Source organism: Trichomycterus rosablanca, chromosome 11 (assembly GCF_030014385.1).
Source record: "Trichomycterus rosablanca isolate fTriRos1 chromosome 11, fTriRos1.hap1, whole genome shotgun sequence".
Classification (NCBI taxonomy): Eukaryota; Metazoa; Chordata; class Actinopteri; order Siluriformes; family Trichomycteridae; genus Trichomycterus; species Trichomycterus rosablanca.
In genome coordinates this window covers 698,366-716,061 of record NC_085998.1, presented here as the reverse complement: position 1 = coordinate 716,061, position 17,696 = coordinate 698,366, and the positions used below count along the sequence as shown (strand labels likewise).

The 17,696-nt window shown below is 39.5% G+C and overlaps 1 protein-coding gene across 1 annotated transcript in view; it reads right to left on the bottom strand.

The window, feature by feature from the left end:
• Positions 1 to 17,696, bottom strand: part of LOC134323457 (uncharacterized) — a 92,921-nt gene that overhangs the window by 15,550 nt on the left and 59,675 nt on the right. Inside the window, exons 20-25 of the mRNA XM_063004983.1 lie at positions 3,959 to 4,132; positions 3,051 to 3,224; positions 2,764 to 2,940; positions 1,598 to 1,771; positions 1,074 to 1,247; positions 104 to 271 (exon numbers count right to left, since the gene is read on the bottom strand). Coding sequence (XP_062861053.1) covers positions 104 to 271; positions 1,074 to 1,247; positions 1,598 to 1,771; positions 2,764 to 2,940; positions 3,051 to 3,224; positions 3,959 to 4,132 — 1,041 coding nt within the window. The remainder of the gene's footprint in view (positions 1 to 103; positions 272 to 1,073; positions 1,248 to 1,597; positions 1,772 to 2,763; positions 2,941 to 3,050; positions 3,225 to 3,958; positions 4,133 to 17,696) is intronic.

Below are 17,696 nucleotides of genomic sequence, written 5' to 3'. Positions count from 1 at the left end.
ATCTATAATAAAATATTATTTATTATAATAAAAAGTATTAAAGATGTTTTCTCACTCTGAGCTTTACTGACTGATTTAAACACAAGAAGTTAAATTTACTCACCTCACATCCAGTTTAGAGTTTGGTTTATTCAATAAATCATCAAACATCTTCATTCCTTCTGTTCCTGGATTATTTCCACTGAGATCCAGATGTGTCAGATGTGGGTTTGACATCAGAGCTCCAGCCAGAGCAACATAACCTTCATCTAAGATCTCACAATCACTCAGTCTGTAAGTAAAATCATAAAAAAATGAATTCATTAGCATTTACATGATGATATGAGAATGAAAGTTTCTCTAAAGCAGCTCAAGATCTTCCTAATCTACCCATCTCTCCCTCCATTCTGACCCAATGTAGTCATATACATTTACTCGGTTGCATTTTGCTTCCTCTATACTGCTGCTGAGCTCCTCTACTGACCGAGGAGAGCTGGGACTAACACACACCCCCTCCGACACACGTGCAATAGCCAACTGCATCTTTTTTCCAGCACAAAGCGAGTTGACATGGCAGAGGTATTGTGTACGGAGAGTCTTGCACTGATCTCCATTATCCCCTGTCTCTGTGCAGCACCATCAATCAGCCAGCAGAGGGCGTAACTGCATCAGTTATGAGAAATTCCCACCAGCAATCCAACCCAACAAACTAGGCATTCATTTTCTGTGTAGGTGCCTGGGCTGCCTGTTGCTGAGATTCAAACTTAGAAAATTTGAGATGTCAGCTTTGGTGTGCTAGTGTGTTTTACTGCTGCATCACCCAAGCACCTTAAAGCAAAGGGTAACTTCTGTTTTTGGGGGTTTTTTTGGAGATGGGAGTAGATGTTGCTCAGTAGAACAGTTGGGCAAAGTTAGCTAATGGTTGTTAATAGTTAAACATACCCATTAAAGAAACATTTCTAATAGTTTGCATTAAAAAAACAATGTTTTGATCTTAAAGTGATTGTACACTGTACACTGGCATTAATGACTAATAGAAATATGAACATATTAATAAAACAAATATGTGTATATAATAATATTACTGAACTTACTTGAGTCGTTCCAGTTTGTATTTATGATTCTGCAGTAGAGGAACGAGCTTCTTCACTCCTGAGTCTTTTATTGGATTTTGACTCAGATCCAGATCAGTCAGGTGTGATGGGTTTATACTGAGAGCTGAAACCAGTGTAGTGCAGTCGTTCTCTGTTAAGCTGCACCCACACAACCTGCGGAGAGAGGGCGCTGTTAGAAACTGTCTTTATTTGTTTTCTTGATTTGTATTTGCAATTCTAATTTAAATGTCACTAAGAAACAGTATCAAGTTCTCAGTAAATAATAAACTTAATTCTTCAGCTGAAATCAGTGAAGGTTTGTGGATGTTCATCAGTGTAAATAAAAAAAACATTATTAAACTTCTTAATGCATTTCTGCTCCTCTATTAAATAGCTTTCTCTAACAGGGTAGTGAGAATATCAAACAGAGGTTTATTAAATTGATTATGGACCTAAGATCAAGCGATGAGTAAATTGTTATTAACGACTATTTTAGAAGCACATAATTGAATAAAATATCGTACGTGAGTTTCTTTGGTCTGAAGTGTGGATCTTTCAGTAGAGCAGAAAACAACATCATTCCAGAATCTCCTTTTATTTTGTGACTCAGATCCAGCTCACTCTGCAGCAACGGGTTCACATGAAGTTTATCACTCAGAGACTTTAACGCTTTCTCAGCATCATCAGTTTTTACCAACCTGCAGACAAATAAGATCATGTTTACCATTATATTATTATATATTAAAACTCTAACTCATAAATCTGATTCTGGATGATAATCCGGTCCTACAGATGTAAATCAAGGAAAATCACAGAAAAAAAAAGAAAATCTAGGTTTAATCAACAGCTCTGTATGTTCTTTAAAACTTACTTCACTGATAAAAAAAAATCTGTAATATTACAAAACATTTAAAAACAATTAGAGAAATTATGTGGATTTTACACTTCAGCATTGATCTGTTGATGTTAGACAAACTAGTGACTTTTTTTTAGGGAATTAATTATTTTCTACATGATTTACAGCCCAAAATTTTAAATAAAAGAACTTGAGTAAAAGAGTTTGATTTAAACATTGAAGTAATAACAAAATGCTGTAGTTCTGAAAATGAATTAAACATTTCTAAACTAGAATTACAGTAAAAAAAAGTGATTAGTCCCCTGATTTAATGCAGAGCTGTGAAAAAAGTATTTGCCCCACACCCAAGTTCTTCCATTTTTGTTAGAAAAAATGCAAATGTTTCAGATAGAGAAAGATTTATTCAAAACCTATATCTATATGTGAAAAAAGTAATCACCCCCCCCCAACCAGTTGTGCCGACCTTGGCAGTAACAACTACAATCAGAACCTGTTGCAGGACCCAACTGTACTTGAGCTATAGGTTCCAAACTGATGGGTGGACATTTTCCTTCAGGATGTTCTGATAGAAAACCGAATTCATGGTTCATCAGTTATGACGTCGTCTTGACCGTCACACTAACAGAACCCAAGTCTTCCAAAAAGTTCCACATTTGTCTTTCTTATTGTGGAATCATGAACATTAACTGAGGTAAGTACGGCCTGTAGTTCTTTATTTGTTTGTCTGGGTTCTTTTGTTACCTCCTGGATGAGTGTAGCACAAATACATTTAGTGGCTGAATTATTCACCCTTCATCTCTTCTAGTCTAAATTCATTGCTTTTAAATAACTTACCTCATTTTCTTCAGTTTACAGTTTGGATCCTGTATTAAATAATAGAGCTTCATTACTCCTGAATCTCCAGGATCATTCCCTCTGAGATCCAGCTCCATCAGTTCTGATGATGGGTTTGATCTCAGAGCTTCAGCCAGAGCAGCATAACCTTCCTCTCTTACACCACAATCTGATAATCTGCAGAAACACAGTGACATTTAAATGCAGATGTGAGTATCAGTAGGTGAGTGTTCTTCTGTTGTTGGTTGTATTTATGTTGAGGGTCACACTGAACGATTCAGACTTACCCCACAGTGTGTAGTTTACAGTTTGGATTCTTAAGTAGATCAGAAATGAGTCTGACTCCTGAATCCTGAATCTGATTGTTACTCAGGTCGAGTTCTCTCACAGTGGAGGAATCTGATGATAGAACTTGGAACAGAGCTGAACATCCTTCATCTGTCAGATTACACTGACTGAGTCTGAAAATACAATCAAGCAGAAGAAAGGGGGAAATTAAATGATTTGTTAATCTGTGATTTGTTAATACTACTGAATTTCTATTTAACTGATAAAAGTAAACACAAAGATTTCTAATGTTTTCACTGATAAAATTGTACTTTGCAAATATAAAAACTTTTAGATTTAGCTGCCTACATCACACTCAAAAAGACGGAGGCGTGTTTACCCCTGTGTGATAGTGTTTCAGGTTGCATTTCTTGCAGTGGTGGACTGTGTTAATAGACAGTACTTTCAAGCCCATGTAGATATTTATTACAGTAGGATAACCGATTCTTATGTACTGCACTACAAGAGCTCAAAATTAAAACTCATTTATTAGTGTTTCCTGCTTTGCTCTAAATAAATTGAGGTTTCTCCAGATTGAACTTTTTTACAATTATTTGCCATCTTGCACTGACAAATGTAAAATGTTTCTGAACTAAGTGAATTTTTTATACCCAATCATGATTTCCTCACCTGTTACCCGTTCACCAGCTAATTGTGGAATTTGAATATTTTAAAAACATTTTTTTTATTTTGCCTCTGTCCCAACTATCTGAGTGCTTTGCAGGCATCAAATTCTAAATTTGTTTTTTATTTAGGAAGCACAATGATATCAGAAAAAACTTAAGCCATTTTTTTGTACCTTTGTCAGTTAAATAAATGTTTATGTGGCGTTGGGCTGTCTGTGGGGAGGTGCTTAATTCATACTTACCCCACAGTGTGTAGTTTACAGTTCGGATTGTTGAGTAGATCAGAAATCATTTTGATTTTTGAATCCTGAATCTGATTGTTACTCAGGTCGAGTTCTCTCACAGTGGAGGAATCTGATGATAGAACTTGGAACAGAGCTGAACATCCTTCATCTGTCAGATTACACTGACTGAGTCTGAAAATACAATCAAACAGAAGAAAGGGTGAAATTAAATAAGTGGATTGATCAGTTATGTTCAGTTTCCTGCAATAGTTACCACAGCACCTGTGTTAACAGGTTTTATGTCCCTCTAACCCCAGCACCCTGATCATTTGGATCTAGGCCATGCTCATAAATAATTCTCTTTGTGTCCTACTATTAAAATTCAACCAAGATTAGAAATAGGCTCACATTTCTCACGTGCTACACCAACAGTTGTGTAAAATGCCTGTGCAAATAATAACTAGAGAGGTGCATTTCCTGAAGAAAATTTGAGTGTGATTGCAGTGCAGCGGGTGGGCAGGGGTGCGTATCCAAAACCTGTATCCAAATTGGGGTGTCATCAAGGGGCTGGATGATTTAGAGTTGGAACGGCGATGATATCTCAAAATTTTAAAAAATGAATGGAAGTGAATGGGACAAAAACAAGCATGGCAGGTGGGCGGGGGAGCATACTCAAATGCTGTATCCAAGTTGGGGTGTCATCAATAGGCTGGACGATTTAGAGTTGGAACGACGTTGATGCTACCACCACCATGCTTGACTGTAGGCAAGATACAGTTGTCTTGGTACTTCTCACCAGGGCGCCGCCACACATGCTGGACACCATCTGAGCCAAACAAGTTTATCTTGGTCTCGTCAGACCACAGGGCATTCCAGTAATCCATGTTCTTGGACTGCTTGTCTTCAGCAAACTGTTTGCTGGCTTTCTTGTGCGTCAGCTTCCTTCTGGGATGACGACCATGCAGACCGAGTTGATGCAGTGTGCGGCGTAGGTTCCACTCGGAACAGGCTTCGCCAGGGTCGACCAAAGAAGTTGAGTCCATGTGTTCGGCGTCATATCCAGAGGTTGGCTTTAAAAAATAGACACATGAGTGCTGCCAGCATTGCTGCAGAGGTTGAAGACGTGGGAGGTCAGCCTGTCAGTGCTCAGACCATACACCGCACACTGCATCAACTCGGTCTGCATGGTCGTCATCTCAGAAGGAAGCTGACGCACAAGAAAGCCAGCAAACAGTTTGCTGAAGACAAGCAGTCCAAGAACATGGATTACTGGAATGCCCTGTGGTCTGACGAGACCAAGATAAACTTGTTTGGCTCAGATGGTGTCCAGCATGTGTGGCGGCGCCCTGGTGAGAAGTACCAAGACAACTGTATCTTGCCTACAGTCAAGCATGGTGGTGGTAGCATCATGGTCTTGGGCTGCATGAGTGTTGCTGGAACTGGGGAGCTGCGGTTCATTGAGGGAAACATGAATTCCAACATGTACTGTGACATTCTGAAACAGAGCATGATCCCCTCCCTTCGAAAACTGGGCCTCATGGCAGTTTTCCAACAGGATAACGACCCCAAACACAACCTCCAAGATGACAACTGCCTTGCTGAGGAAGCTGAAGGTAAAGGTGATGGACTAAACCCAATTGAGCACCTGTGGCGCATCCTCAAGTGGAAGGTGGAGGAGTTCAAGGTGTCTAACATCCACCAGCTCCGTGATGTCATCATGGAGGAGTGAAAGAGGATTCCAGTAGCAACCTGTGCAGCTCTGGTGAATTCCATGCCCAGGAGGGTTAAGGCAGTGCTGGATAATAATGGTGGTCACACAAAATATTGACACTTTGGGCACAATTTGGACATGTTCACTGTGGGGTGTACTCACTTATGTTGCAGCTATTTAGACATTAATGGCTGTGTGTTGAGTTATTTTCAGAAGACAGTAAATCTACACTGCTATACAAGTTGTACACTGACTACTCTAAGTTATATCCAAGTTTTATTTCTATAGTGTTGTCCCATGAAAAAATATAATAAAATATTTGCAGAAATATATAAATATATATATATATATATATATATATATAGTATATATATATATATATATATATATATATTTTTTTTTTTTTATTTTTTTTTTTTTTTTTTAATGCATTTTCTCCCCCTTTTTCTTCCTTTTTAGCGTGTCCAATTCCCACTCAAACTTAACGAGTACAGTGCAGCTCAGCGTTGTGTATGGAGAGACACATCCTGACAGGACTCTTTTTTCATCTCTGTGCAGGCGCCATCAATCAGCCAGCAGAGGTCGTAATTGCACCAGTCATGAGAGAGAGACCCCATCCGGCTTAGTCCAGCCCATCTGAACAACAGGCCAATTGTTGTTCATGTGGCTGCTCAGCCTTAGACGACAGGCAGAGCTGAGATTCGATACGATGTATTCCAGATCCAGCTCTGGTTCCAGCATGTGTTTTTACCGCTGTGCCACCTGAGCGGCCCGTCTCTGATTTTGACTTGGTCTTAGTTTCTTACTGAGCTGAGCTCCTGCACAGTATTACTCAACCTCCCAGACTACTAAGTACAAAAGAACCCAACAATTAATTTACTTTCTAATTACATTTACACAACAGTGTGAGCATATACAGTGTATCACAAAAGTGAGTACACCCCTCACATTTCTGCAAATATTTCATTATATCTTTTCATGGGACAACACTATAGACATGAAACTTGGATATAACTTAGAGTAGTCAGTGTACAACTTGTATAGCAGTGTAGATTTACTGTCTTCTGAAAATAACTCAACACACAGCCATTAATGTCTAAATGGCTGGCAACATAAGTGAGTACACCCCACAGTGAACATGTCCAAATTGTGCCCAAAGTGTCAATATTTTGTGTGAACACCATTATCATCACTGCCTTAACCCTCCTGGGCATGGAATTCACCAGAGCTGCACAGGTTGCTACTGGAATCCTCTTCCACTCCTCCATGATGACATCACGGAGCTGGTGGATGTTAGACACCTTGAACTCCTCCACCTTCCACTTGAGGATGCGCCACAGGTGCTCAATTGGGTTTAGTCCATCACCTTTACCTTCAGCTTCCTCAGCAAGGCAGTTGTCATCTTGGAGGTTGTGTTTGGGGTCGTTATCCTGTTGGAAAACTGCCATGAGGCCCAGTTTTCGAAGGGAGGGGATCATGCTCTGTTTCAGAATGTCACAGTACATGTTGGAATTCATGTTTCCCTCAATGAACCGCAGCTCCCCAGTGCCAGCAACACTCATGCAGCCCAAGACCATGATGCTACCACCACCATGCTTGACTGTAGGCAAGATACAGTTGTCTTGGTACTTCTCACCAGGGCGCCGCCACACATGCTGGACACCATCTGAGCCAAACAAGTTTATCTTGGTCTCGTCAGACCACAGGGCATTCCAGTAATCCATGTTCTTGGACTGCTTGTCTTCAGCAAACTGTTTGCTGGCTTTCTTGTGCGTCAGCTTCCTTCTGGGATGACGACCATGCAGACCGAGTTGATGCAGTGTGCGGCGTAGGTTCCACTCGGAACAGGCTTCGCCAGGGTCGACCAAAGAAGTTGAGTCCATGTGTTCGGCGTCATATCCAGAGGTTGGCTTTAAAAAATAGACACATGAGTGCTGCCAGCATTGCTGCAGAGGTTGAAGACGTGGGAGGTCAGCCTGTCAGTGCTCAGACCATACACCGCACACTGCATCAACTCGGTCTGCATGGTCGTCATCTCAGAAGGAAGCTGACGCACAAGAAAGCCAGCAAACAGTTTGCTGAAGACAAGCAGTCCAAGAACATGGATTACTGGAATGCCCTGTGCACTGTAAAAAATAGAACTTCAGAATTAGTTATCACTACTTGAAATAGTAAGTTGGTTACTTAATTCAATGAGTTCAAAGTTTACCTAACTCAAAATGTATTGTTGTACTTAACATTTAACAGAAAATACGCAAAACTTGAAAAATCGTGTTGAGAAAAATTAAGATATTGCGTGTTGCTGAAGTGTAAGCCGCGCATGCGCTTTGTCTGCTTTGCGCATGCTCTGTGACCATCGGTCAGAACGCGGGAGCGACAGTTATTTTTTCTATGCGCTGGCTAGAAGACTCGGCTTGGCTGAATACTAAAAGTAAGTTAATAGTTCATGAAATGTTTCAAAGTTGATGAATGAGTGAAAGTAAAAAGTGTTAATTAAGAAGAAAGTATTAAATAACTGTAGCGGCTTTACGGAGGAGTTGTGCTAAACCTTTAGCTTTTAGGTTAGCTCTTTTACCTTGTAAGGTTTACTATCTCAGGTAATTTTGCTTATTCGATTGTTTTGTTTGCACCATGCAATGCAAAATATGCTTGTTTACGAGCCAATCCGCAGATGTTCTGCTGAAACACCACAGAGTGCGTCACGGGTTCCAAGGTGCACGTTGGCCTTGTTTCCACTTTAATTGTGTATGTTCATTTAAAACAGCAGGTTCTTTGAGATGTCACCTTTCTAGATGCCATACTAAAGCTTCTTTAAGCAACAAAAATTGTACCTTTAAGTGTGAGCTTTGTGGTTACAGAGACATTTGTAATGAAAAGCAATTTTTCAGCCACTTAGGAGTACATCTAAGGAGACATGATACAGTGAGGTGCCCATTTAGTAATTGTGATTTTAAAAGCAACTTTATTTCAACATTTAGTAGTCACAGGAGCAGGTTGCATAAAGATCAAACAGTAAAAGACTTCAGGACTTCGATAGCAATTGTTCATGAGGTGGGAGACAGTAATGCTGATGAAATGCCAATTTTGGATCAGGAGTTAACTGGGCAGATTGGGAATGAGACACTCACTGCCTCTTCAGCGGGAACAGAAAACGTAGATGCGCTAACACTCCAGCATAAACTTGCTTCACTTTTTCTTTGTATGCAAACTGTTCTACATGTCTCCAGACAAGCAACACAAAAGATAATTGAAGAGTTGAACGATATTGTTTATTTTTCAAGTTTGCATGCACATCAAAGTGTAAAAGACATTCTTATCAAACATCATAGGGACATTGATGACTCTGTTGTTCAAGAAGTATTAGAAGCCATCTTTAGAGCAAATCCCTTATTTGCAACTTCAAAAAAAGGTATCCTTTCCACTGATTACAAAAGAAATGTCTACTTTAAAGGGAATTTTCCTGTAATTGAACCAACAGAGTATCTTTTTGATAGGCAGAAAAAGAATTCCTTTGTATATGTACCAGTTAATCAAGTTCTTGCTTGTCTGCTTAGCTGTCATGATGTGTTGGAAAACATCCAGTTCAGTCATGAAAGTTTACATGGTTTTTACCAGTCATATCAAGATGGAAAGTATTTTAAAACACACAAAATTTTTGGCAAAGAGGAATTTGGCCTTGCCTTAGCACTGTATATTGATGAATTTGAAGTCTGCAATCCACTGGGAACATCAAAAAAAATACATAAAATCACTGCTGTATACTGGGTGCTGCTTAACATACCAGCAGAATTCCGTTCTTCCCTACATACAATTCAGTTAGCTGCTCTTGGCAAGAGTGAAGACGTGAAACTTTTTGGGTTTGACAAATTTTTTGAGCCTTTACTTAAGGACATTGCTGTTCTAGAAAAGGAGGGAGCATTTTTTGATCCACTGAATCGTCGAGTAAAAGGAACAATTTTCTGTGTTTGTGCAGACAACCTTGCAGCACACGGACTTGCTGGCTTCCAGGAGAGTTTCTCTGTCAAACATTTTTGTAGGTTTTGTTTAGTTAGCCGAGAAACATTGGTAGATTCAGTGTACCCACATTTTCAATTGAGATCTCCAGCACAGCACAATGCTGCTTTAAATGAGCTCCAGGACAGTGATAAAGCCTGTGTTGATGGCATTAAGAGTGAGTGTGTGATCAGCAAGTACTTAACAGATTTCCACACAGTCACCAGCTTTCCACCGGATATTTTGCATGACCTGTTGGAGGGAATTGTCCCTATTGAATTAGCGTTATGTTTAAAAAAACTGATAGTGAATGGTTTCTTTTCATTGGATGCTGTAAATAGTTGTGTAACATCATTTCCTTATAAAGGCACAGATAAAATCAACAAACCTCACAAAATCCCCAAGTCTAGTTTTTTGAAAGGAACAATTGGGGGCAATGGCCATGAAAACTGGACATTGTTAAGGTTGTTACCTCTTATGATCGGTGGCCTTGTGCCTGAAAATGAACCTGCCTGGGAGATACTAATGGATCTTAAAGATATTACTGAGATTGTAGTTTCTTCGAAATTCTCAGATGAATCATTGAATTACTTGCAGTGTAAAATATCTGACCACCGGAAATTATTTCTTCAGACCTTTCCTGATGTGCGTCTGCGCCCCAAACATCACTATGTGGAACATTATCCACATCTGATTAGGTGCTTTGGACCACTGGTGGAATTATGGACCATGAGATTCGAAGCTAAACATAGCTTTTTTAAGAAGGTTGTCAGTGATGCCCATAATTTCAAGAATATTCTTCAGACCCTTGCATCTAGGCATCAGCTAATGGTTGCATACCATCTTGATAGCTCGCAGCTGCTGAAGTCTCCTCTTCATGTTGAAAGTGTTAAAGTGGTAAACACCTTTTCTTTAGACGCAACATGGAGAGCTGCAATACAGAAGAGGTTTCCAAATTGCAATGAAGTGTCCTTGGCCTCCAATGTCCAATTCAATGGAGTCAGATACACAGAGGGTATGATCATTTCTGCAGGGCAGTGTGGAGGACTGCCAGAGTTTTATAAAATTGAAAAGATTGTTGTTGAGAACAAGATTGGATTTCTTTGCAAACACCTGCCATCCTGGTATGTTGAACATCTTAGATCATATGAACTACATGAGAGTCAATATGCTGCAATACAAGTCCTTTCCCTTAATGATCTCAATGACTTTTATCCATTGGCAGCCTACCCTGTGGGAGGGAAGCTTTTTGTAATGCCCAAGTATTTCCTGCTTCATTAATTTATTAGTATGTTTTGTTTTAATTTAATTTTGCTTATTTCTTACCAAATAACCATCTATTAGAGTTTCAGTAATTTAATACACCTTTTCTGATCTCTTACAACTTTTAGTTACTTCCAGTGAATTGAGGTGAATGGACAATTTTGAGGTCACAGTGAAGACTGCCATATTTTTCTGTCTACTATCATAAGTAAGACAATGCTGCTACGCGTCATAATATCTCCAGCAAACATAAGGAAAATCAGCATATCTGAGCCACTTGCATCTTTGGATTACCTTAAAGAAATTCTTCAGAGTAGACTTCAACTGAAAGCAGGTTTTAGTCTCCAATATGAAGATCCAGAATTTGGAAATGAATTGTGCAATTTGTCAGATATTTCTGAGCTGCCAGCAGAAAAAGCTACTTTGAAAGTTCTCTATGATCCATGCCTTGACCTTGAGGGATCAGATGCATCGGTATCATCTCTTGACACTGCCTCTATGTCCAGTTCATCTGATTCCCCTAGCACTTCCACAGACTCACTGAATACTCGCCGGAGTTGTCAGTGGCCATCCCCCTTTGTCATCCCTGTTTTCTCTTATGATGTGGAACTTAGACTGAAAAAGGGCAATGAAGAGTACAACGCAAAGAAGATATCTCTGGATGTTACAAGGGACATGAAAAATGATATTCTGGACAAGATTGCACAGGCTGTGTTCAGTGTAACAGCTTATCCAGCCAAACATGAGGTAGATTCTGTAGCAATGGCACTGATCCACAAACATCCCTGCCTATGTGAGCCAGGTGAAGGAGATGGTTGGCATGGATGGAGGCAGAGTATTAGTTTTAAAATAGGAAATTACAGAACTAAACTTCGCAATGCAGGCTGCAAAGAAGTCACTGTCAATGCAAGGAAGAAAAGCACCGAGGATGGAAGGAATTTTTTGAAAAAACCACGAAGAGCTGAGGTGAATTACTTGCCGGACCACCCAGTTGGAGTGAGTGACGATTCCCTAGATCAAGAAAGAGAAGCAATGCGGACAGAGATGGCAAAGAAGAGTCCAAACATGAACTTTGTGAGTTCAAGTATGGAACTAACATTTTCATTGCGGCGTAAGGAGGTAGTTGAGCAGGAACCTCCAGTTGGTCTTGTCAGAGAACGATGGCCAGCATTGTTCCTGGAGCATCAGGTTAGTATGTTTTTATTATGTTTATTTATTTAACTCTACAATTTAGTATTTGTCAAAGCGTAGACTTAGCAATGCTGCTAACCAGAAGTAGCTAGTTAGTATTACAATTCTGTCAGTAGTTACTAGTAGCTTGGTAGTAAGTGAAGGTGATTGGCTGGTGTTGGAAGACCAGAAAAAAAATTATATGATGTGTGGCCTCTCAACTAATGTAATTTTAGTTTTGTCCAAATCCTTTCTGTGTGGAGTTTGCATGTTCTCCCCATGTCCGCGTGGGTTTTCTACAGTTGCTCCGGTTTCCTCCCACAGTCCAAAGACGTGCAAGTGAGGTGAATTGAAGAAACTAAATTGTCCAAGACTGTGTTCAATATAACCTTGTGAACTGATAAACCTTGTGTAATGAGTAACTACCGTTCCTGTCATGATGTAACCAAAGTGTAAAACATGATGTTAAAATCCTAATAAACAAACAAACTTACTATCATGACTGGTTATACATTTAGTTCTTTGTTCTTGTTCTCTCTTTGTAGATATGCAGTGAGTTTGAAAGAATAACCACAGTCAGTCTAAAGCAACAGTTTCTTGGTGCATTGGACACATATACACCAAAACTCCTTAAACTGTACAGGGTTCGAAGGGGAGCCTTTGGAGAAAATATGCAGGCTCTTCTTGATGAGCTTGATGAACAGGTGTGATGCCCAACTACCTATTTAATGTAACCAAATAGTTCATTGTACTTTTATATATTAACTGTGATGTTTTTGTTTTGAATTTCAGAAAATTCAGAATATTTAAAATATTTGAACACACTTTTTTACAGACCTCGGACATCGTGATGCATCGAAAGACTGCAGCACTTAAAGGACTTCCACTATTTTTGAGGGAGGTGCATGCAGATGCTGTTTTAAAAACCTGCTTGGTAAATACAAATGTTTTGTTTATTTATATTTGGCATACAACCATGCATGTGATTTGTGATTTAAAGTATTGTTAATTTCCTTTTTTTACTTTTAATATGTCCAACAGACCACTGATCTCGAAGAAAAGTTCACAAAAGATGTGAAAGTGGCGATCTTGACAGTCCTTGATGATTATGGAGGGGCTCAGTGTTCTCCGCCAGATGTGGTTTGCTTTGCTATCGTCCTTGAGGAGAATGTGGTTGTGGAAGGCATCAGTGATCTGCCAAGTGCTTTTCTTCTACTGTTCGGCCTTTTTTATGCTTTAAATATTGAGTACCCCAAAGAACTAAAATATACATTTGAGGTCATTCAGAAAGTTTTTTTAGGGCTTGGAACCAATTTTTCAGCAAGGGTACAGTCTTTTAAAAACAAACTTTTAACCTCTTAACATGTGCTGAGCCAAGACTTCTAAGCTATGTTCTGCTGTTACTTCACCTCACAGAGGTCTGTTGAGTTCACAAAACTAATGTTTACCTGTTTGGTTGCATTGTATTTGTTCATGCTGAAATGATAATTTCACAACTTTAATGATTGATAATTGATGGGGTTAAAGAGACGTGTGTCAGTGTTGATTTTTTAAAACTGCATATATGTCCAGTTGACCTGACACTTCTGCATAATGATGGATGTAAGCCTTCTTTCTCAAAAAAATGTTTAGCTGTTGTGGTATGTAAAGTAGGGCACAACTTCTAAATTGTCACCAATATTAATATTTATGCTAAAAACAGACTTCTTTTTTTTCTTTTAAATTTCCTAAAATTTAGAGGCATGAGGTACATAAATACAGCATGAATGGGCTGGTGCTGACTATTGATGCAGAATCAGGAGATGGCATAGACACAAGGGTATATAACAGTTGCATAAGTCTGTTTATGTTTTACCATAAAGATTAATATCAGTGACAATTTAGCAGTTGTGTCTTACTTTACATACCACAGTGAAAAGAAGACTTACGTCCATTATTATGCAGAAGGTCAGGTCAACTGGACATACAACCCAAAATCAGAAAAAGTTGAGACGGCATGGAAAAAGCAAATAATGAGAAACACAGAGTTTCTTACATTTGCTTTGACTTTATTTGATTGCAGACAGTATAAACCTGAGATATTTCATCTTTTATCTGCTCGACTTCATTTCATTTATTAATAAACATCCATTCCTGCATTTCAGGCCTGCAACACATTCCAAAAAAGGTTGGGACTTTCTTGGATGCTGCTTTTGTACCAAACCATGATTACAATCACCTGTTGACATCACCTGTTTAAAATCGCATCATTATATAGTGTTTTCACCTCATTACTAGCACTAAATTACCCCTGTCCCAAATGTTTTTTTTGGAATGTGTTGCAGGCCTGTAATGCAGGAATGGATGTTTATTAACAAATGAAGCTGACCAGACAAAACATGAAATATCTTGGGTTCAAACTGTCTGCAATTAAAAAAAAGTCAAAGTAAATTTAAAGGAACACGCATTTTTATTTTATTAGCATTTTCCATACTGTCCCAGCTTTTTCTGATTTGTGGTTGTAAATGCAGTTTTGAAAATGTGTGGAAGCAGAGTTACTTTTATTGCACTTTTAGTGTGCTGTTGCCTATTGCGTGAAGCACTTTGTTGCTAGCTGTGTGAATCCAGTGCTAAATGTATTGCACTGCTTGATTTTTGTTTGCATTTATTGCAGTGTTGCATTTATTGCACAGATACACCGATCAGCCATAACATTAAAACCACCTCCTTGTTTCTACACTCACTGTCCATTTTATCAGCTCCACTTACCATATAGAAGCACTTTGTAGTTCTACAATTACTGACTGTAGTCCATCTGTTTCTCTACATGCTTTGTTAGCCCCCTTTCACCCTGTTCTTCAATGGTCAGGACCCCCACAGAGTAGGAATTTTTTTTTAGGTGGTGGATCATTCTCAGCACTGCAGTGACACTGACATGGTGGTGGTGTGTTAGTGTGATCAGACACAGCAGCGCTGATGGAGTTTTTAAATATTGTGTCCACTCACTGTCCACTCTATTAGACACTCCTACCTAGTTGCTCCACTTTGTAGATGTGAAGTCAGAGACGGTCGCTCATCTATTGCTGCTGTTTGAGTCGGTCATTCTTTATCAGTGGTCACAGGACGCTGCCCACGGGGCGCTGTTGACTGGATATATTTTTGGTTGATGGGCTATTCTCAGTCCAGCAGGGACAGTGAGGTGTTTAAAAACTCCATCAGCGCTGCTGTGTCTGATCCACTCAACACACACCACCACACCACCACCATGTCAGTGTCACTGCAGTACTGAGAATGATCCACCACCTAAATAATACCTGCTCTGTGGGGGTCCTGTGGGGGTCCTGAATATTGAAGAATAGCATGAAAGGGGCTAACAAAGCATGCAGACAAACAGATGGACTACAGTCAGTAATTGTAGAACTAAAAAGTGCTTCTATATGGTAAGTGGAGCTGATAAAATGGACAGTGAGTGTAGAAACAAGGAGGTGGTTTTAATGTTATGGCTGATCTGTGTATGTTCCCACCTGTTGATTGCTTTTTGATTCATGTGGAAGAAGCATTGTTCTACCTCATTATTTACTTGAAATATTTATTTTTAAAAAATAAAAAACAACAATGTTAATCTTACTGTTGAGTTTTTTGTTTATTTTGTATACGTCAGTAACTATAGAAAGGGCTAATTCAAATTCATTTTATATGTACACAACTTTATTACTTGAAATAGTAAGTCACGCCAATTTAAATTGACATTTGAAAATGCAGATTACTTTTTAATATTATTTGATGCAACATAAATAAGTTTGGTACACTTTAATTCTAAATTGGTTTGAGTTTTTATTACCTACAACAATATGTAATGTCTACTTAAATTAACAAGTACTAAGGACATTAAATGTTATTTGCTGTAACACAATTAAATAAGTTTGGTACACTTAAATTCTAAATTGGTTTGAGTTTATAGTACATACAACAATTTGTAATGTCTACTCAAATTAACAAGTACTAAGGACATTAAATGTTATTTGCAGTAACACAATTAAATAAGTTTGGTGCACTTTGAGTTGTACTTGATTTTTTGAGTTAATTAAACTTTGCACAGACAGGGTCTGCTTACTTAAAAAAATGATTGCAGAATGTTGACTTATTTTTTTTAGTTGAAGTTACCTCCGATTTTTTACAGTGTGGTCTGACGAGACCAAGATAAACTTGTTTGGCTCAGATGGTGTCCAGCATGTGTGGCGGCGCCCTGGTGAGAAGTACCAAGACAACTGTATCTTGCCTACAGTCAAGCATGGTGGTGGTAGCATCATGGTCTTGGGCTGCATGAGTGTTGCTGGAACTGGGGAGCTGCGGTTCATTGAGGGAAACATGAATTCCAACATGTACTGTGACATTCTGAAACAGAGCATGATCCCCTCCCTTCGAAAACTGGGCCTCATGGCAGTTTTCCAACAGGATAACGACCCCAAACACAACCTCCAAGATGACAACTGCCTTGCTGAGGAAGCTGAAGGTAAAGGTGATGGACTAAACCCAATTGAGCACATGTGTTTTTACCGCTGTGCCACCTGAGCGGCCCGTCTCTGATTTTGACTTGGTCTTAGTTTCTTACTGAGCTGAGCTCCTGCACAGTATTACTCAACCTCCCAGACTACTAAGTACAAAAGAACCCAACAATTAATTTACTTTCTAATTACATTTACACAACAGTGTGAGCATATACAGTGTATCACAAAAGTGAGTACACCCCTCACATTTCTGCAAATATTTCATTATATCTTTTCATGGGACAACACTATAGACATGAAACTTGGATATAACTTAGAGTAGTCAGTGTACAACTTGTATAGCAGTGTAGATTTACTGTCTTCTGAAAATAACTCAACACACAGCCATTAATGTCTAAATGGCTGGCAACATAAGTGAGTACACCCCACAGTGAACATGTCCAAATTGTGCCCAAAGTGTCAATATTTTGTGTGAACACCATTATCATCACTGCCTTAACCCTCTTGGGCATGGAATTCACCAGAGCTGCACAGGTTGCTACTGGAATCCTCTTCCACTCCTCCATGATGACATCACGGAGCTGGTGGATGTTAGACACCTTGAACTCCTCCACCTTCCACTTGAGGATGCGCCACAGGTGCTCAATTGGGTTTAGTCCATCACCTTTACCTTCAGCTTCCTCAGCAAGGCAGTTGTCATCTTGGAGGTTGTGTTTGGGGTCGTTATCCTGTTGGAAAACTGCCATGAGGCCCAGTTTTCGAAGGGAGGGGATCATGCTCTGTTTCAGAATGTCACAGTACATGTTGGAATTCATGTTTCCCTCAATGAACTGCAGCTCCCCAGTGCCAGCAACACTCATGCAGCCCAAGATTATGATGCTACCACCACCATGCTTGACTGTAGGCAAGATACAGTTGTCTTGGTACTTCTCACCAGGGCGCCGCCACACATGCTGGACACCATCTGAGCCAAACAAGTTTATCTTGGTCTCGTCAGACCACAGGGCATTCCAGTAATCCATGTTCTTGGACTGCTTGTCTTCAGCAAACTGTTTGCGGGCTTTCTTGTGCGTCAGCTTCCTTCTGGGATGACGACCATGCAGACCGAGTTGATGCAGTGTGCGGCGTATGG